This window comes from Megascapheus bottae, chromosome 2, assembly GCF_031878675.1.
Source record: "Megascapheus bottae isolate mThoBot1 chromosome 2, mThoBot2.hap1, whole genome shotgun sequence".
NCBI classification, from domain to species: domain Eukaryota; kingdom Metazoa; phylum Chordata; class Mammalia; order Rodentia; family Geomyidae; genus Megascapheus; species Megascapheus bottae.
In genome coordinates, this window is record NC_143510.1 from 91954727 (window position 1) to 91975112 (window position 20386).

A 20386-nucleotide genomic window follows, 5' to 3' on the forward strand; every position below is an offset into this window, starting at 1 on the left:
GCCAACCAAGAGATCCTGTTTTTCTCTCCAAGCCTCAGGCCCGTGCAAAGGGCAGAGTGCAGTCAGGGTCTTAAGGAAATCATCCAAGACGGCATCTGGACGTCTTAATATCTTTTTTTGGGGGGGGAGGAGGAGGGCTTTTGCCCAGGTGGGGAAAAGAGGGAGGCGCGCAGACAAGCACGGGCCTGGCGATGCCAATAAGCAAAGCCTGCACACTTCCAGCGACAAGAAAGGTGCATGCGGAGCTGGCGCGCTCCCCTAGGAAGTGTGTGTGTGGGGGGGCTGCCCCCTCCCCCCGTCCCCCGCCCCGCCCCCTCCCCCGCCCCGCCCCGCCCCAGGTGCGCCGCCCACCGCCGGCGGGCGCGGCCCGGGCCGAGGAGCCGCGCGCTCTAGGACCCGCCGAGGCCCGGCTGCGGGGACGGAGCTGCTGCGGTGCTGCCGCGCGCGGCCGGCCGCGAGGCTGGCATGAAAGGAAGGCGCTCCGGAGCCCGGAGCCGCATGGAGCGCGCGGCCGGGGCGGCGGCGCCCGGGGCGGGATGCGGCCGCCCGTAATTAAATAGCATTTACTCTTATTATTACTAATAATAATAACGTAATCATACCTCTAGTCATAGCATACCACTTATCGGGCTCGGCGCAGGCCCGTGGGGAGCGCAGCCCGGCCGAGGTGAGTGCAGCCCGAACCCCGCGGGGGGGTCCCCGCGTCCCGGGGCGGCGCGGCCGGGCCGGGGGGCGGCGGGAGGCGGCGCGGGCACCCGGGTCCAGGCCGGTCCACCGGGACGGCGGCGGGGGCTTCCCAAAAGATCAAGATCGCCCCCTTCCTCGCCAGCTCTTCTGGGGGGAGCTCGCTCTCTTCACCCCTCCCCCCCCCCGTTCTCTGCCCCAAAGTTTGAAAGTTGTGCGGCCGGGCACCTGCGCCGGGCGGCGGTGGCCTCCCCCGCGGGGTCCCGGGGTGTCTTCCGGGGGGCGCCCCCTCGGGGCCGCCCCTTCGCCGCGGGTCCCGGCCTGGCAGCGCCCCCACACACCTCTTTTGTGTTCGCCCTGGTTCTGCAGCGCCTGGAGTTGGAGGGGCTGCGGCGAGGGCCGGGACGGCGGCCGCCCGAGGATGGGCACCCCCGGTCGGCTGCGGCGGCCACGCGAGCCCGGGGATGCAGGGCCTATGGCCCGGCCCTGGGGGAGGGGGCGGCGGGAAAGGGGGGCGCGGTCCGGGCCCTCCGGACTGGAGGGCATTTCCGGCCGCGGCGTCGGTCTGGGGACTCGGAGGCCTGGCCGGGGAGGCGGGGGGGGGGGGGGGAGAGGGGGCGGGGGCAGAGCCGAGGCTCTGGTGTCCCGGGGGGGGGGTCGTCGTGGAGAGGCTGGGGGCTCCTGCAGACGTGGAGCGGACCCCAGAGGAGCCCGCACTCCTCCCTCTGATCATGGTGCTCCTGAGGCGCCTGGTGTGGGGGTCCAGACAAAAGCAGTTCTGCGGGGATGGGTGGAGGTGCAGAACCAGAACCCAGAGCACGGAGATGGCTGTGGGACCAACATGGTGTCTTCATGGGGTAGACGGGGAAATGGGGCCACAAATGGGAGTCTGGGGGATGTTCTTGCTCTCTGCCAGCCGGGAACTGAGCTCCCAAGGGACAAGACTTGAAGCCCCAACTTCTGGCCATTTTTCCTCTCCGCTTGCAGTTCATCCAATGTGATGAAAATAGCAGAATGCAGATCCTTGAATTTTCACACAAATGCGATAATTATAGTACATTTAGCAACTGTGTTGGACACGAAACGCTAGCGGAATTTTTCCTTCTACTACCAAGACTCTCGCCCTGTGCACCCACCACCATTTCCTTCCTCCCTGGTGGTCTTCTGCACTCCACCTCCTTCCTGATAGAAGTTGGTTGCAAGCTAGAAATGGTGTGAAGGCCTAAACCTGGTTGAGGCAGTTGTGAGAATGGAAGAGACCCTGAACTGGGAATTAGAAGCTTCTCCCAGCATGGCTCAGGCCTAATCCTAGCTACCCAGGAGGCTGAGATCTGAGGATTGGGGTTTAAGTCCACCCTGGGCTCCAAAGACTTGAGAAGATTCTTAGTTCCAATTAACTACCCTCCTTCTCCAACAGAGCAGGAAGTGGAAGGGCTTCTAAAGTGATAGAGTGCAAGCCTTGAACAAAAAGAACGAAGGGAAAGTGCAAGGCCCTGAGTTCACACCCCAGTATTAGCATGTGTGTGAGTACACACACACACACACACAGATGCACACAGTGGGGATGGGGGAGGAGGGGAACCTGTTTCCAGGAGGGAGAGAGGATATCTGAGAGAGGCCTTGGAGTCTCTGAGCCCTGGTGGGGTTTGTGGACTGTGCTGTGAATTCTCAAGTGCTGAGATTGGACGGTTCATGGTTTGGTTTGTGAAGTAATTTGGAGGCTGAAGTTCTGTAGAGTGAGTTGATTCTCTTGAGTTTTAGGTAGTAGAAAAGGTGAAGCATCACTGGAGTTGAGATTGAGAAGCTGAAAATAATAGTCCTTTAAATAGCTTGTGTGTATGTGCGCACGCGCGTGCGTGCATGTGCGTGCGTGTGTGTGTGTGTGTGTGTGTGTGTGTGTGATGCATGTCTGTAATCTCAGCACTGGTGAGGTGGGAGGATTTTGAGTGCTTGAGTCTAGTTTGGATTACCATAATGAGACCTCTCTCTCTCTCTCTCTCTCTCTCTCTCTCTCTCTCTCTCTCTCTCACACACACACACACACACACACACACACACACACACTCCTCACTTTTAGTTTATAGCTAAAGCGCTTCTACATAGGCTGGTTCATCTGTCCTTAGCATTTATATCATGTACATTTGTTCAATTCTTGTTTTTCAGATGAGGAACTTGAGGCTTAGAGAATTGGAGATTCACACAGTGGAGCTAGAATTCCCACTTTGTTTTCTGACTCTAAGTCTTTGCCCTTTCCCAGGATCTAGGGCTACATAGCAAGTTACTTTTCAAGCAAGTTACTTTTTTTTTTTACCAGTCCTGGGCTTGAGCTCAGGGCCTGAGCACTGTCCTTGGACTTTCTCAAGGCTAGAACTCTACCACTTGAGCCTCAGCACCACTTCCGGCTTTTTTCTATGTATGTGGCACCAAGGAATCAAACCCGGGTCTTTGGCATGCTAGGCAAGCTAAGATAAAAGAGAGCTGAGAAAGGCTGGGACTGTAGCCTAATCCTAGAGTGCTCGCCTAGCATGCACGAAGCCCTGGGTTCGATTCCTTGGTACCAGATACTCAGAAAAAGCCAAAAGTGGCACTGTAGTTCAAGCAAAATGTGTCCAAGGACAGTGCCCAGGCATTGAGTTCAAGCCCAGGACTGGACAAAGGTGGGGGTGGGGGAGGGAGAGAGAGCTGAGAATAACATGGAAAAGCTTAGAACATGAATGAGAATCTTGGGCAAGGTAGAAAGAAGGGATAGCAGTCTCAAGTTAGCCACCCATGTGCTTTTATATGATCTCTTAACTTTTTGTTGTTGTTGTTATTGGTTGTGGGACTTGAACTCTGGATCTGGGCATTGTCCCTGAACTCTACAGCTCAAGGCTACTGACCGACTCCTTGAGCCACAGCGCCACTTCTGGTTTTGTGGTGGTTAATTGGAGATAAGAGTCTCATGATCTTTAGTGCCAGGCTAGCTTTGAACCGTGATCCTCAGATCTCTGCCTTCTGAGTAGCTAGGATTACAGGTGTGAGCCACTATGTTTGGGTTTGATCTCAAATTCTTAATGTAGTTTGTTAGGGGTAAGCTTTTTTTTTTCCCCATTTCACAGAAGAAATTAAATTCGTAGGATTCCTGTGGCCATCTCAAGGTCACTGCACTGGGTTTGAATCAGGGCTTTCATAACGCTTTGAATATGTTCCATCTCCGCTTTGCTCTGTAGCCACTTTATCTCAGACACAGAGACAAGAACATGTAACAAATGGTCTGAATGGCCGAGCCGAGCAGGGTTAAGGAAGGCTCCCCAAGGCCACGAAGTTCTTTCTGTTAAACTACTTTGTGTCCCTGAGCCCTGGAGGGCTGGCCCAGTGGAGAAGGCAGACCTGACTGGAGATCTAAGTTCAGCTAATGTGGGTGATTAACACTAAGTCTCAGGCTGGGAGTTTAGCCTAGTGGTAGAGTGCTTGCCTAGCATGCCCGAAGACCTGGGTTCGATTCCTCTGCACTACATAGATAGAAAAGCCGGAAGTGGTGCTGTGGCTCAAATGGTAGAGCACTAGCCTTAAGGAAAGCCCAAGGACAGTGCTCAGGCCCTGAGTTCAGTCCCTAGGACAGGCAAAAAAACAAAACAAAAGTCAAAAGACAAAACAAAAACGACTGAGCATCCCAAGGAGAGGAACTGGCTCCGATTCACCTTCTGGCTCTAGCCAGGAGGACACAGTCAGCCACTGGGTTGTCAAGTTGAATTACACCTCATTGTGGAAGAGGAAGGCTTATTTTGCCTGGGGTGGAAGTTCTTCCTAGAAGAAATGCCACTTGAATGTGTCAAGATAGAATGAAGTTGGTGGCTCGTACCTGTCACCCCTGTCACCTGGCTACTCAGGAGTCTGAGATTTGAGGATTATAATTTGAAGCCAGTCCAGGCAGGAAGGTCCATGAGATTTTTTTTTTTTTTTTTTTTGCCAGTCCTGGCTTGAACTTGGCCTGAGCACTGTCTTTGGACTTTATCAAGACTAGAGCTCTACCACTTGAGTCACAACACTATTTCCAGCTTTTTTTCTTTCTTTTTTTTTTTTTTTTTTTTGTCCCCCTTCTCTTTCTGGCGCCGCTCACTCCGGCCCCGCTCGCTCCGGCCCCTTCTCGCTCTGGCCCCGCTCGTTCCCGCACGCTCCGGCCCTGCTCGCTCGGCTGGGCTCCGCTCGCTTGCTTTCGCTCTCTGTCACTTGTTGCAGTCTCGTCTCTGCCACTTCCGGCTTGGTTGTGTATGTGGGATACCGAGGAATCGAACCCGGGTCTTTGTGCATGCTAGGCAAGCACTTTAACCGCTAGGCCAAACTCCCGGGCCCTCCAGCTTTTTTTCTATGTATGTGGTACCGAGGAATTGAACCTGGGTCTTCATGCATGCTAGGCAAGCACTCTACCACTAGGCCTAACTTGCAGCCCATCCATGAGATTCTTATTGCTAATGAAGCACCAAAAAGCTGGAAGTAGAAGTGTAACTCAAGTGGTGGAATTCCAGCCTTGAGTAAAATGAGCTAAGGGAGAGTGCCCAGACCCCGAGTCCCCCCCCACCTCTTTTTCTTATGCGCTCATGGGTGCACACACATGTGCACAGAGAAGGAAGGAAGAGAGGGAGAAAGAATGAATGAGAAAGGGCAGAGAAAGTATTCCCAGCAGAGACAAATGGGAGATGGTAGGGCTGTATGAAGAAGGAACAGTTACAATTTTATAGGGGCAGCTTTGGATTAGGATTCAAGCCATTGTTCCTGTGTGGGCCCTGAGCCTCAGTTCTGTATTTTGGAAATGTGCTCTGAGATTTGATCATGTTTAAAGGTAACCCTTTCCTGGGGTCAGTACAACAAACAAACTCAGAAGATCAAAGGAGAGAGCTTTTAACTTTTTACTAATGTAGTCACTACCACCTAGGAATCCCATACTGGCTAGGTCCAGTATCCTTGGTTAGTTTATTTAATCCTAACCGCCACCCTGCATATAGGCCCTAGTTACCCGCATTGTACTGCTAAAGGGACTGTGGCACAGAGAGCTTAAGTGACAGAGCATAAGTAGCAGAGCAGCTAAGCAAGCCCAGGCTGTCTGCCTCCCCTGTGGGACAGAGAAGGGGGAGGGGAGGTTGGTGGGTAGTGCCCTGCAGATCTGCAGCAGCAGAAGTAGGGTGTCCTCTGGGGATAGGGGGCGCAGCTGGAGGCTCAGCAGCCCAGGAAGTGACTACTTTGTCAGCTCCCCAAGCCTGCTCAGAAGCCAACTGCTTTCCAGAATTTAATGGTCCACAGCAAAGAGGCTCATTTTCCCTTCTCCGCCAGTACCAGCCCTGGAAGTCCTTCCCTCCTTGTTCATTTCCCAGGGTGAGTCTGTTTCTTTGCAAAGCTTGGCCATGGCTTCTGCAGGTGCTGTGTTAGTGCCCTCCTCACAGGCTGCAGCCCTCAGGGAGGAAATGCAGCATTTGTGCCTTGAGAAGCCATCTTCTCCACAGCCATCTAGTGACTTTGGTTCATTGGCAGTTCCAGAGGGGAGGCACGACATATTTGCTGTCACTGCATGTCATCTATTTGCTGTCACTGCGTGGCAGCTCAGGTCCTGGCATTGCTCTCCTGTGCCTTCCATTTTTGATCTTGCCTCACAACTTTTTGAGACAGCAGCCGTGCTGACCAGTCCCATCTTGCGGATGAGGAGACTGAGGCTGAGCGAGTTCAAGAATTCACAAAATCGGCCGGGAGTTTGGCCTAGTGGTTAAAGTGCTTGCCTATCATGCATGAAGACCTGGGTTCGATTCCTCGGTACCACATACATAGAAAAAAGCTGGAAGTGGTGCTGAGTCCAAGGACAGTGCTCAGGCCCTGAGCTCAAGCCCAGGACTGGCAAAAAAAAAAAAAAAAAAAGAATTCACAAAATCCCAGCGCTGTGGGCAGGAAGTCAGGTAGAGCCAGGCCTGTGGGACTCTGGAGTCTGAGGTTGTAACTGACATGCAGGTGAAAGCATGAAGTTACTTCCATCTCCACACTTTTCCTGTCTCCTTCCCAACTGGGATTTGAATTCTGGATGGGATGCTTCATTCATTGTCCAGCATTCTACCAACTGAGCCATGTCTCCAAATCCTTCTCTTACCTTTCTTCTCCTACTGGTAACTGGGACTTGAACGCAGAGCCTCATATCCTCTTTTGGCCCTTTTTTTTTTTCCCCTTCCTGGAGCTTGAACTCAGGGCCTGAGCACTATTCATGAGCTTCTTTTGCTCAAGGCTAGCACTCTACCACTTAAGCCACAGCACCGCTTCCTGCTTTTTCTGTTATGTGATACTGAGGAATCAGGGCTTCTTGCATGCTAGTAGGCTCTACCACTAAACTTGGACTTTTCTTCCTTGGCTGGCTTTGAACCATGATCCTCAGATTTCAGCCTCCTGAGTAGCCAGGATTACACAGGTATGAGCCGTACACACTGATTATTTCTTTTCTCTTTTGTGGTGCTTGGTTGGACCCTAGAGCCTCACATGTGCTAGCCAAGAGCCATACAACTGAACTGCACCCCAAAACCAGTATGCTTCTTATCTATCTGGAGATTAATTATCGCTCACATTGGTATTAAGCTCATTCCCACTGTCTCATTAATTGCCATGGCAATGCTTCCAAGTAAGAGGCATCCTTGGTTGCAAAAGGAAACCAAGGCTGTCAAATAGTATCTGGCCATTTTATCCTGACCACACCTTGACTCTGAGGGGAGCAGCGCATCCAATTCTCTGAAGGCAATAGCCGTGTCTTCTGACACTTCTGATGCACTGGGGTCAGCCAGCAACCATTCACAGGGCACAGTGGCCTGTGAGCTGTGAGGCCAACTGGGGCAGCTGAGCTTGGTGACCCTTCTGGACCTGGATGCATCAGCTTGCCATTCTTAGCGTCTTCTCCTTTTCTGTGATCCAGCCTCATCTACCCCAGTTCTGCTGTGAGGCGCCCATGAAGGAATGCTCCCCCAGTGTGAGGAGATGATTGTGGGGGTCGGGAGCATTTAATAACCTTCAGAATGTTCCTGAATCTTCTCTGCTGTCTAGACTGATCCAGGCCTGGGTCACTGTGTGGACCACCACTTCTAGCTAATGTTCTGGCATCTGTTCTTGTCATCCATCTTTTGCAAAGAATCTTCAGGACATTGAGATGGCATCCTGTCACTCGTGCTGCAAACCTGCCACTGCTTCCTGGATCCTTGGGCATGACTTGTGGCTCTCTGGTCTGCCTCAGTCTACCTTTTGCGCTTGTCTCTTCCTTGCCAAACCATGGTTCCGTGCCATAGTCACTGGCCTGTGTTTTCCTTGAACACGCTCAGCTTGTTCCTACCTTAGGAACATTGTCTTTGTGCCACCTTCTCGCTTTCTCTTCCCTCCCACATCACAGGAGATATATATAAATATATATATATATATTTTTTTTTGCCAATCCTGGGGCTTGAACTCAGGGCTTAGGCACTACCCTTGAGCTTTCTCAAGGCTAGCGCTCTACCACTTGAGCCATGCTCCACTTTCAGCTTTTTCTGTGAACGTGGTGGTGAGGAATGGAACCCAGAGCTTCCTGCGTGCTAGGCAAGCACTTTACCCTGAAGCCATACTCCCTGCCCCTGTGTGCGGTTTTTTTTTTTTTTGCCAGTCCTGGGCTTGAGCTCAGGACCTGAGCACTGTCCTTGGACTTTCTCAAGGCTAGAACTCTACCACTTGAGCCTCAGCATCACTTCTGGCTTTTTTCTATGTATGTGGTACCGAGGAATCGAACCCAGGTCTTCATGCATGCTAGGCAAGCACTTTAACCAGTAGGCCAAACTCCTGGCCCCTGTGTGTGGTTTTTGAGATATCGTCTTGCTAACTTTCAAACTCCATCTACCTTTGCCTAACTCAGCACCACCACGCCCAACTTGGATGGACTTCTTTTTCATCTCACTAAACAAGATTTACCAGTGTATCTACTGTGGACTAATTTTGCAGTTGCCACAAACAAGAACAGTTTGTTATCTGCAGTAACAGATGTGATAGGAAAGAATTCCACTGGAAATGGTCACACATAGCTTGAGGACATTGCCACATTCATGATTGGATGGACCTCTATTAGATGGGAGTTACTGGAGTGTTTTCCATTTACGTGGACAGCCCTTGATTTCTCTCTGTCCAGAATCCCTGCCTGCTTTCCGGACAGTGGCTTATACCTATAATCCTAGCTGCTTTGGTGGCTGAGAACTGAGGATGGCTATTCAAAACTAGCCCGGGCAAGAGTCCCTGAAATTCTTATCTCCGGTCAATCACTAAAAGTTGGAAGTGGGGGGCTAGGAGTTTGGCCTAGTTGTAGAGTGCTTGCCTAGCATGCACGAAGACCCGGGTTCGATTCCTCAGTACCACATACATAGAAAAAAGCCGGAAGTGGTGCTGAGGCTCAAGTGGTAGAGCTCTAGCCTTGAGAAAGTCCAAGGACAGTGCTCAGGCCCTGAGCCCAAGCCCAGGACTGGCAAAATAAATAAATAAATAAATAAATAAATAAATAAATAAAATAAATAAAAGTTGGAAGTGGGGCTGTGACTTAAGTGATAGAGGGCTAGCCTTAAGTGAAAAAGCTACCAGATAGTGCCCAGGTTTTGAGTTCAAGTCCTAATATCAGCGCGGGCACACACAGAATCCCTGCCAGTCTGGACATTTTACAGATGATCTGCAGAAATAAAAAATGCCCTCTCCCTGACTTCTGTGGAGCAGTGCTGTGGTCCTGGGGCAAACTGATGTCCGTGTAAGGACCGGGAGAAAAGGACAAATGCAGACCCAAGGATGCTGATTAGCTGGCTGAGGACAATGAAATGAAAGCTCTTCTGCTGTCTCTGAGGAAGCCTGGCCCGGTGAGCGTGGAGCAGTGCCAGGCATTCTGGGAGACAAGGGACCTCGGGAAACATCACATGGTGTGCAGAGCGCCTGCATTCCGGAGGCCCGGCTGCTCTGGAATTCAACCAGGGATAGTGCTAGCAAATGCATAGGGCTGGGAGATTGGAGGAAGAAAATGGGTGCTGTTGATTGGGAGGTGACAGAATGTGTGTGGACTCCAGGGGACAAATCCCTGTCCTTGTTCCTCATCTGCAATATGGTAATATCATTGGGGTTTTTTGGTTGATGTTGTTTTATGCTGATTCTGGAGCTTAGGAACCTTAGTTTTCCCCCTCAAGGTTAGTACTCTACCATCTCTATGTGCTGCTGCTTTCTCCTCTTCCTCCTCCTTCTCTTCCTCCTCCTCCTCCTCTTCTTCCTCCTCCTCCTCTTCTTCCTCCTCCTCCTCCTCCTCTTCCTCCTCCTCCTCCTCCTCCTCTTCCTCCTCCTCCTTGTCTTCTTCTTCTTTTTTGTCAGTTGTAGGGCTTGAACTCTGGGCCTGGGCTATGTCCATGAGCTCTTCAGCTAAAGGCTACCACCCTATCCCTTAAGCCACAGCATCACTTCCAGTTTTCTAGCCATTAACTGGAGATAAGAGTCTCATGGTCTTTAATGCCCAGGATGGTTTTTGTTTTGTTTATTTGTTTTTTGCCAGTCCTGGGCTTGAGCTCAGGGCCTGAGCACTGTCCTTGGATTTTCTCAAGGCTAGACCTCTACCACTTGAGCCTCAGCACCACTTCCAGCTTTTTTCTATGTATGTGGTACTGAGGAATCGAACCTGGGTCTTTTGAACCCTGATCCTCAGATCTCAGCCTCCTGAGTAGCTAGGATACAGGTGTGAGCCACCACACCCCGCCCTTCTTCCTTCCTTCCTTTTTTTTTTTTTTTGGTGGTTAATTGGAAATAAGAGTTTCTTGGGTGGGACCAGGAGTTTGGCAGTGGTAGAGTGCTTGCCTAGCATGCATGAAGACCTGGGTTCGATTAAGCCAGAAGTGGCGCTGAGGCTCAAGTGTTAGAGCGCTAGCTTTTAGTGCTCAGGCCCTGAGTTCAAGCCCCAGGACTGGCAAACAAACAAACAAAAAAAAAAACCCAGAGTTTCTTAGGTTTGTCTTTTCAGGCTGGCTTGAACTTTGATCCTCAGATTTCAGTCTCCTAAGTAGCTAGGATTCAGGCATTGTTTTTTTTTGTTGTTTGGTGGGCTCAAACTCAGGGCCTGATTGCTGTCCTGAAGCTCTTTTGCTTAAAGCTAGCACTCTACTACTCCGAGCCACAGTTTCTGGTTTTCTGGTAGTTAGTTGGAGATAAGAATGTCCTGGACTTTCCTGCCCTGGCTGGCTTTGAACTGCAGTCCTTAGATCCTCAGCCTCCCTGAGCAGCTAGGATTATAGCCTTGACCCACTGACACTTGGCTACAGAATGAGTTCTTTTTTTTTTCCCCAGTCCTTGTGCTTAAACTCAGGGCTTGGGCCCTGTCCTTGAGATTCTTTTGCTCAAGGCTAGCACTCCAATACTTGAGCCACGGTGCCACTTCTGGCTTTTTCTGTGTATCTGGTACTGAGGAATCAGACCCAGGTCTTCACGCATGCTAGGCAAGCACTCTACCACCAGGCCGTATTCCCAGACGCCACCCCCCCCCCCCGCCACCCCCGAAATGAGTTCTTGGTTAGAGTATTCAAATGTGAACTTAGATGCAGCTCTTTCCACCATAGGAGATTGTGGTTTGGTTTATGGGTAAAGACATGAGCATATAATTGCAATGTGCCAAAACAAGCATAATCGCCACGGGAGCATGGAGTTCTGGCTTGAGGGTTCTGGAAGGAAGGCTTCTGGGCTGAGGGGACACCTTGGAGAGCTTCAGAGAAGCACTGCATGAGGAGGTGTTCCATGCAGCAGGGGGCTGGGTGGCCCATCATGCTGGAACATGACTTTCCCAGGCCAGATCACCAGGGAGGCTGGGCATCCAGGCATGTCCTTCTGCGCTGGGGGTGCTGGCTGAGGAATGTGGACTTTGTCCTCCTGGTCATGGTGTCATGGAAAATGGAAAATTCTCTTTGTTTTGTAAATGCTTTTTTGTTTTGTTTTGTTTTCCTTTTCTTTTTCTGTCAGTTGTGGGGCATGGACTCTGGGCCTGGGCGCTGTCCCTGAGCTCTTCAGCTCAAGGCTATGGCCCTACCCCTTGAGCCACAGCCCCACTTCCGGTTTTTTAGTGGTTAATTGGAGAGAAGAGTCTCAAGGACTTTTGTGCCTGGGCTGGCTTTGAACCACGATCATCAGAGATCAGCCTCCTGAGTAGCTAGGATTACAGGCATGAGCCACCTCACCTGTTTTTTTTTGTTTGTTTGTTTTTGTTTTTTGTTTGTTTTTTATTGTCAGGATAATGTATAGAGGGGTTTCAGTTACATTTGTCAGGTAGTAGGTGCATTATTTCTCGAACATTGAAACCCCTTCTCATGTTTTTGTCCCTGTTTCCCTCCTCTTACCCCCTCCTAATCATCTTTTTTTCCCCTCTTTCCTTCCCTTTTTCAAATAAACAAATAAACATATATACAATATAGCAGATAACAAATTTAGATATAATAACAACATGAGCTTAACCATAAGGGCAAAAAACAAGAAGAGAAATAACATAGTACATTAACAACAATCATACAAGAAAAACCTCTTGTTTCCATATTCTAGAGTTTATTTCATTTATTTTCATCCTATATGACCTTATATACATAGGTTTTGAGCTATTATAATCTTCTGCTAGGAGGGTCCTGGATGTGTACTAATTATTACAAATGAGGGAAACCATTGAACCTGTGTTCCTTTGGGTCTGGCTTACTTCACTTAATATGATTTTTTCCAAGTCTTTCCATTTCCTTACGAATCATTCCTTATGAGATCATTCTTTCTGATGGCAGCATGGAATTCCATTGTGTATAAGTGCCACATCTTCATGATCCATTCATCTACAGAGGGGCATCTGGGTTGGTTCTATATCTTAGCTATAGTAAACAATGCTGCAATGAATATCGTTGTGTTAGTGGCTTTAGTATGTCTTTGTTTCTGGTCATTGGGTAAATGCCAAGAAGTGGGATTGCTGGATCATAGGGGAGCTCTATGTTTAGTCTTTTACTGCTTTCCAGAGTGGCTGAACAAGTTTATACTCCCACCAATGGTGGAGTATCGATCCCTGGGGCTTGAACTCAGGGTCTGGTGCCGTCCCTGGGCTTTTTTGCATAAGGCTCGTTGCTCTACCACTTGAGTCACAGCTCCACTTCTGGCTTTTTTTTTTTTTTTTTGCCAGTCCTGGGCTTAAGCTCAGGGCCCGAGTACTGTCCTTGGATTTTTCTCAAGGCTAGAGCTCTACCACTTGAGCCTCAGCACCACTTCACCACTTCTGGCTTTTTCTAACTATATGGTACCAAGGAATTGAACCCGGGTCTTCGTGCATGCTAGGCAAGCACTCTACCACTAGGCCAAACTCCCGGCCCCACTTCTGGCTTTTTAGGAAGATAATTTTTTTACTTGAGATGAGAGTCTCGTGAACTCTCTTGCGTGGGCTGGCCTGGACTCATGAGCCTCCCATCTCAGCCTCCTGAGTAGCTAGGATTGCAGGCATGAGCCCTGACACCTGTCTGCTTTGCCTTCTCTTTTGGGCAGCCTGTATGCACCTACGCAGATCCAGGACACCGGCTCTGAACTCATGCATTCTGACTAATGATTGCTCCATCTCTGCTCTTCAGTGTCTCATTTTGTTTTCAGATTATGAGACTAATACTTTAGGCATCTTCTTTTGTTTTCTGATTATAAGAATAATACTCTGTAGAAAATCCAAACCTTGCTGAGGAAAAGAAGGGAAAAGTTGTTTTGTTTCTGTTGCGTATTGGCAGATCCCAGTCCCCAGAGAAAAATCAGATAAATAGGAGGCCAAGTGGTGTGTGTGTGTGTGTGTGTGTGTGTGTGTGTGTGTGTGTACACGTGTACCCATGTGCTCAGTAGCGAAGCTTGAACTCAGGGCCTCACACCCTCCCTTGGCTTTTTATTTATTTATTTGCTTTTTGATGCCAGTCATGGGGCTTGAATTCAGGGCCTGGGTTCTGTCTCTGAGCTTTTGTGCAGTCACTTGGAGATTAGAGACTTGAGGACTTCCTACCTGGGCTAGCTTTGAACTGTGATCTTGGCCTCCTGAGGAGCTAGGATTACAGTCTTGAGCCACCGGTGCCTGGCTGACATTTTTCTTTCAAAGGAAATGGATTTGTTCCTTGTTTGGCCCTGTGCCCTCTGCTTCAACACCAGATGCCCTCTTTCCAAGTCTTCCCAGGCCGTACCCTTAAGGAGCTCAGCCAAGGACACCTGACCTTTAACCACATGCCCAATCTGCTACAACTGCAGTAACACAGTGCCCTGGATTGGTCGCTTAATCCACAGTCATTTGTTTTCTCACACTTTTGGAGATTGGAGGCCCTAGGTCAAGGTTCTGGCAGACTCTGTCTGGGAGGCGTGTCTCCCTGGCGTACCTATAGATCCCACAGTAAAAGCCCTGTGTCCTCACAAGGCTTTTTGTTGGTGTCTGCATAAGAGGAGAGATCGGGGAAGAACAGATTTGCTGGCAGCTCTGAGGACAGTTATCCTTAGAATCTTCATTCTTTCCAAGTGTCAGCACAGGCATTGGAGGAGGACAGCAAGCGTTGAGTAAATAACATTCTGGGCCCCCTAAAATTCCCATCCTTATCACATGCAAAATACGTTCATTTCGAGCTGGGCACTTGTGGCAAGTGCCTGTAAGTCTAGCTTTCAGGAGGCTGAGATCTGAATGTGGAAAAAGTTTGAATCTGGTCCTGGCAAGGATGTCTATGAGACTCTTACTTCCGTGGTAGAGCACTAGCCTTAAATGAAAAAAACTTCAGGATAGCAACTCACGCCATGAGTTCAAGTCCTAGTACTGACACCATAAAAATAAAAACAAACTAACCAAAAACAAAGAACAGCCCCTGCCAGCTTCTACCAGCCCGGTGGCTATGTGAGAGGATCTATTTGCTGGCTTTGGCCTCTGGTCTTTACACTTAGCAGAATGAGTAACCAGTGGTTATATAATTGACCCTGGGGTGACAAGTAAAAAGAAGCTTTTTTTTGTCTGTCATGGAGCTTGAACTCTGGCCCTGGACGCTGGCCCTGAGCTCTTCACCTCTATAGCCATGGGGCCACTTCTGGTTTTCTAGTGGGTAATTGGAGATAAGACTCTCATGGTCTTTAGAACCCGGCTGGCTTTAAACCTCGATCCTCAGATCTCAGCCTCCTGAATAGCTGGGATTATAGGTGTGAGCCACTGCACCTGGCAAGAAGCATAATTTTTTTTTTTTAACAGTAAACCACATTTCATTTACTTTTGGGCTTTCGTACTTGGTTAAAAATAATCATTAGAAAATTCCAGAATTCAGAGACTAGGAGAGGACATTTTCCCCATTTTTCTTTTTCATTAAGAAGCACATAAAAAACAATGTTGCTATTCTTTGAAAATGTAGATAAGAAAATTAGCTAAAAGGTTAAAAGTTTGATATTTTTAATACCATGATAACTGAATTGGATCAGTTGATTAGTTGATTAATGATAAGATAAGTAGTTGTTTGGTTTTTTTTTTTTTTTGCCAGTCCTGGGCTTGAGCTCAGGGCCTGAGCACTGTCCTTGGACTTTCTCAAGGCTAGAGCTCTACCACTTGAGCCTCAGCACCACTTCCGGCTTTTTTCTATGTATGTGGTACCGAGGAATCAAACCCGGGTCTTCATGCATGCTAGGCAAGCACTTTAACCACTAGGCCAAACTCCCAGGCCAAAGATAATGTTTTATTACATAGATTAATATGTATCTATGACATACAAACCCTCAGCCTAATTTTAATTATGTTCTAAAATCTAAGTGCCAGTACATAGAGATTTCCTTCTTGAATACTGGTTTGCTAAACATGTCATTTGAAATATGATATAAAAATCAATGTTAATAAATTCTTTAATAAAAAAGATAATATTTACCTGACGAATGTAACTATAACCCCTTTATACATTACCCCGATAATAAAAAAAGAAAAAAGAAAAAAAGATTATTGAAAAAATATATATTTAATTCAATTTAATTAATTATTATTATTTTGTCTTTCCTGGGGCTTGATGTCAGGGCCTGGGTGCTATTCCTGAGTTTCTTTTGCTCAAGTCTAGCACTCTACCACTTAAACCACAGTGCCACTACTAAGAAGCATAATTTTACAGTGGGAACCCCGCCTTGTGCTCCCAGAGACATCTGCCCCTGGGCAGGGTAGGTGGCCACAGAAAAGTTGCTGAGAGTCCATGCTACACTTTGAGGAGGGAGAGCATCCTGTGTGTTGACCTGAGGTCAGTTCCGGAATGAAACTCACTCCCTAGCTGCTTACCTTGCGATCTCTGAGCCACAGTTTCATCTCTTAATTATGGACCCCATCATTTTCTTTTCTTTTTCTTTTTTTTTCTTGTGGGTCATGGGGCTTGAACTTGGCCTGGGTGCTTTCCCTGAGCTCTTCAGCTCAAGGCTACCACCATACCACCTGAGTCAAGCCCCACTTCCATTTTCTAGAGGTTAAGTGGAGATAAGAGTCTCAGGTCCTTTTGTGCTCAGGCTGGCTTTGAACCTTGATCCTCAGATTTCAGCCTCCCAAGTAGCTAGAATTACAGGTGTGAGCCACCTAGCCTGGCTCGGGCCCAATCATAAGGACCCTGAGAGGCAACTATTGATATTGGATGGTCTCCCTTCCCTGACACCAACAAACCAACACCTAATCACCTTTCAAAGTCCAGGTCCTTGCACTTTATGCCTCACTTAGTCCATGTTCACTGTAGAAGTTTGGTTTGAGATGCAGCCTTTGAGATATCTAAGTGTCTCATGACTAGGCCACACAGCCTGGCAGGGGGACAGTGGCCTCAGCTTTCCCATCCGCATGCATTCCGCAAATAACCAGTGTACAGCTGAACGTCCAGCACAGACTTCTCATCTACTGGTAGCTACTGTTGGTTTGGTGCTTGCTGGGCTGCAAGTCTCGAAATGAATGTCTCGGGTGCTAATTCTGTCAGTGGGTGCTGCTGGTCTCCTTGCCCCATCCCAAGGTACGAAACAGAAAATAGTAGCTCAGAGAGACAAAGTAACCTACTCAGGATCCCACAGTGGTCTGTGGATGACGTCAGAGGGGGATAAACTGTGGGGCTGTGTCTGGAACATTCTGAGTGTGGCGCTGGCAGGAACCACCCATAGTGTCTTGCAAGAGGGAGAAGCAGTGATGGTGCACACATTGTCCCACATTGGTTGATTTATGAATCTGCATGGGGCACTACTGTGCCCCTGTCACCTCAGCCTTCATGGCAGCCAAGTGTCAGGAAATGCCATTAGCCTCATTTCCCCTGGGATGCTAAGGCTCAACATGACATATAAAGTATGAACCCAAGGGGCCGGGAGTTTGGCTTAGTGGTAGAGTGCTTGCCTAGCATGCACGAAGACCCAGATTCAATTCTTTGGTACCACATACATAGAAAAAAAAAGCCAGAAGTGCCAGGTGCGATGTTTCACACCTGTAATCCTAGCTACTCAGGAAGCTGAGATCTGAGGATCAAAGTTCAAAGCCAGCTCAGACACAAGAACACCTGAGACTCTTATCTCCATTTAACCTCTGGAAAATGGGAAGTGGGACTTGGTTCAAGGTTAGGGTGGTAGCCTTGGGCTAAAGAGCTCAGGGACAACGCCCAGGCCAGTTCAAGCCCCATGACCCTCCTTCACACACACAAAAAAAAGCCAGAAGTGGTGCTGTGGTTCAAGTGGTAGAGTTCTAGCCTTGAGAAAGCCCAAAGACAGTGCTCAGGCCCTAAGTTCAAGCCCCAGGACTACGGGGGGGGAAGAAAGTATGAATCCGAGATCACACCTAGGTCTTGTCTGAACCCAGAATCTTCTCCTGTGGCCCCCTGAGAACAAGCAGACACGTAGTGGGCATGTGTCAGCCCCTCGCACATGTCAGCGTGGTCTCCCTGTGGATAGAAATCTCTCTGGGATGGCAATGTGTTACATTGTCTGTGGGCTTTCCCAGACCTGCCCAGCCTGGGCCCTGGTGAGAAAGGACGGCTCTGGTGTGCGGTAGAGGAGGAAGGAAGCCATGGGCTCTGGGTCCCAGGGCCTTTCCTGGGCTGAGCTCTGCATCCTGGCAATTCTGCACAGTCCTTGCCAGGGGCCAGCAGTTTCATGGAGGGGCTGTGGGTAGGTGTGAGAAGTGGGTCTTGAGTTCAAACACAACCTCATATCTGGGGCTTCCTGAGCTCCAGCAGCCCTCTGCCTCCATGGGAATGAAAAGACTTCCACCTCATGGCACTGTTGAGTCAACAGGAGACTGGGACGTAGCAACATGTCCAGAGCAAGGGCCTCTGTGCAATCGCTCACCATCACATTGTATTTTGTGTGTCCTTTCTCCCAGGTAGCAGCACAGACTAATGAATTAGATGTGGAATGGGGCATGGTTCTGGGAAGTATTGGGGGGAGAGAAGGCAGCCTTCACCCACCACACAGACCAGAGTGCTCAGATTGTCATTACCCCCAAATCCCAAAATCCTTCCCCCCGAGGGGAGTGGAACGAGTGCATGGCGAGAACCCCATGTACGGCCGGCCTCGTGGTGAGCTGATGCCACAGCCCCCAGGCTCTGCTGTCTGCCTAATGGACTGTGCTCTCTTCCCAGAGACTGATGGAGAGGCAGAAACGGAAGGCGGACATCGAGAAGGGGCTGCAGTTCATTCAGTAAGTGGGTCGGGCGGGACCTCTGACAGCCAGGCTCTCCGGTTTCCTCCTTTCCTGCTGACCAAACCACTGCTGCTCTGGTCGCCGTGTGCCATGGTTGTGCAGAGTAGGCTGAGATAGGAAGTGTCTGGCATGTGCCATGACCTCCACAAGCAGATGCTTTCTGAGGCTGGTTGCTCTGCATTCCACTCTTATCTGGCACATCTGTACAACGTACCCTGTAAATTCTCCCCCCCACCTCTCTCTCTCCAGTCCTGGGCTTGAACTCACAGCTTAGGCCCTTGAGCTTTCTCAGGGCTGGGGCTTTTTTTTTTTTCCCCCGTGGAATGGAACCTGGGGCTTTGTGCACACTAGGCAAGCACTCTACCTCTAGGCCACACACCCAGCCCTGTAAATTCTCTTGCTTAACTATCTCTCTGTGGTGGGCATCCACAGTTACATCTTAACTATCCGCTTTTGATGTGTACGCGTTGGTAATGGGGCTTGAACTCAGAGCCTGCACCCTTGCTCCACTTCTGGCTTTTTAGTGGTGAGTTGGAGATAAGAGTCTCTCAGACCTTCTTGCCGGGCTGGCTTTGAACTGTGATCCTCTGATCTCAACCTCTTGAGTAGTGAGCCACTGGACCCATTACCCTGACTTCTTTCTCAGTGTCCACCATGAGCCAGTTTGACTCAGGACTTCAAAGAGTGCATAGAACAGATGTGGTTGGCTTTGTGAGGCGCCTGGCATCCTGAGCTATCACTTTCTTCTGCATACAGCTTTGTGATTTGACCACAGGAGAGGATGGGAAGAAAGGATTGATGGCTGTCTGTGTGCCTGGCAGGAGAAGGGCAGAGGCTCCAGATTGAGGGGTGAGGGGTGGGTGGGGGGCTGTGTATCCACAGTAACATTTGGTTTGGGGAGAGTGGTCGCTTCTATGGATGTGGTACTGAGGACTCAAATCCGGGTCTTCGTGCATGCTAGCCAAGCACTCTACCACTAGGCCAAACTCCCAGCAAGAGTGGTCACTTCTAAAGCCCATGTAAGTGTCAATTTCTCAAGAGAACTCCAGTCTCCCTGCTCCTATCCCCCCATTCCATCTGCGGGCGCTCTGTGCCATCCCCTCATCTTGGCCTTGAGCTGCAGCCGAGGCCATCGTCAGTCCACCCTGGCCTGTGTCTGATTTTCTTCTTCTTGCTTCTGTCTTTTCCTGCCCAGCCATGGCTTCCTGGCCCATGTCACTTACAGAGATTTGGAAGTTTCCCCGCGTAGGCTGGAATCATAGGTAGAGGGCAGCCTCTAGAGTCAAGGATGGCACTGATGCCAGTCTGCTCTGGGTCAGCATTAGCTCCTGAGAAAGCCTAACTATTGGGGATCTGGGGAACAACGCAAGTCGTTCTGTAAGAACCAGATGACATGCGTGCTGTCCCCTCACCTGGTGCACAACCTCAGGCCTGCAGTTCAGCCCTGGGGTTCCACAAGGCTGGATCTCCTGGACTCACCCAGACCTGTGTCTGTCTTTTCCTGCTAGGTCAACACTACCCCTAAAACAAGAAGAGTATGAGGTGAGTGTCACTGCCCGGGTGAACTAAGGTGTGGTCGGGCATGTCGGGGGCTAGGGGTGGATGGGCAAGATCTGCTGAGCCGCCTTCCTCCACCCAGGCCTTCCTGCTTAAGCTGGTGCAGAACCTGTTCGCTGAGGGCAATGACCTGTTCCGGGAGAAGGACTACAAGCAGGCCCTGGTGCAGTACATGGAGGGGCTGAATGTGGCTGACTACGCTGCCTCTGACCAGGTGTCCCTGCCGCAGGAGCTGCTGTGCAAGTTGCATGTCAACAGGGCGGCCTGCTACTTCACCATGGTGCGCCAGCCCCTGCCCTGTTCCCTGTCCCCTCCGGCCCTCCCACCAGGTCTGCCCCCTCAGAGCTGCATGCAGGATGACCCGGAGACTGTGAGAAGCACAGATGAGCTGTGTGTGAACCTCTGTAGTCCCGCCTCCTTGGGAGGCTAAGACACAGGACTGCTTGATTCTGGGAGTTTGAAGTCTTCTTGGGCAATCTA

The 20386-nt window shown here is 49.9% G+C and overlaps 1 protein-coding gene across 1 annotated transcript in view; it reads left to right on the forward strand.

Moving 5' to 3' along the window:
• The first annotated feature begins 370 nt into the window (after positions 1-370).
• Positions 371-20386, forward strand: part of Zc3h7b (zinc finger CCCH-type containing 7B) — a 40860-nt gene continuing 20844 nt past the window's right edge. The window contains exons 1-4 of the mRNA XM_090328800.1: positions 371-667; positions 18288-18346; positions 19858-19891; positions 19989-20186. Of these exons, the coding sequence (XP_090184926.1) occupies positions 18294-18346; positions 19858-19891; positions 19989-20186 (285 nt within the window). The 5' untranslated portion in view covers positions 371-667; positions 18288-18293. The remainder of the gene's footprint in view (positions 668-18287; positions 18347-19857; positions 19892-19988; positions 20187-20386) is intronic.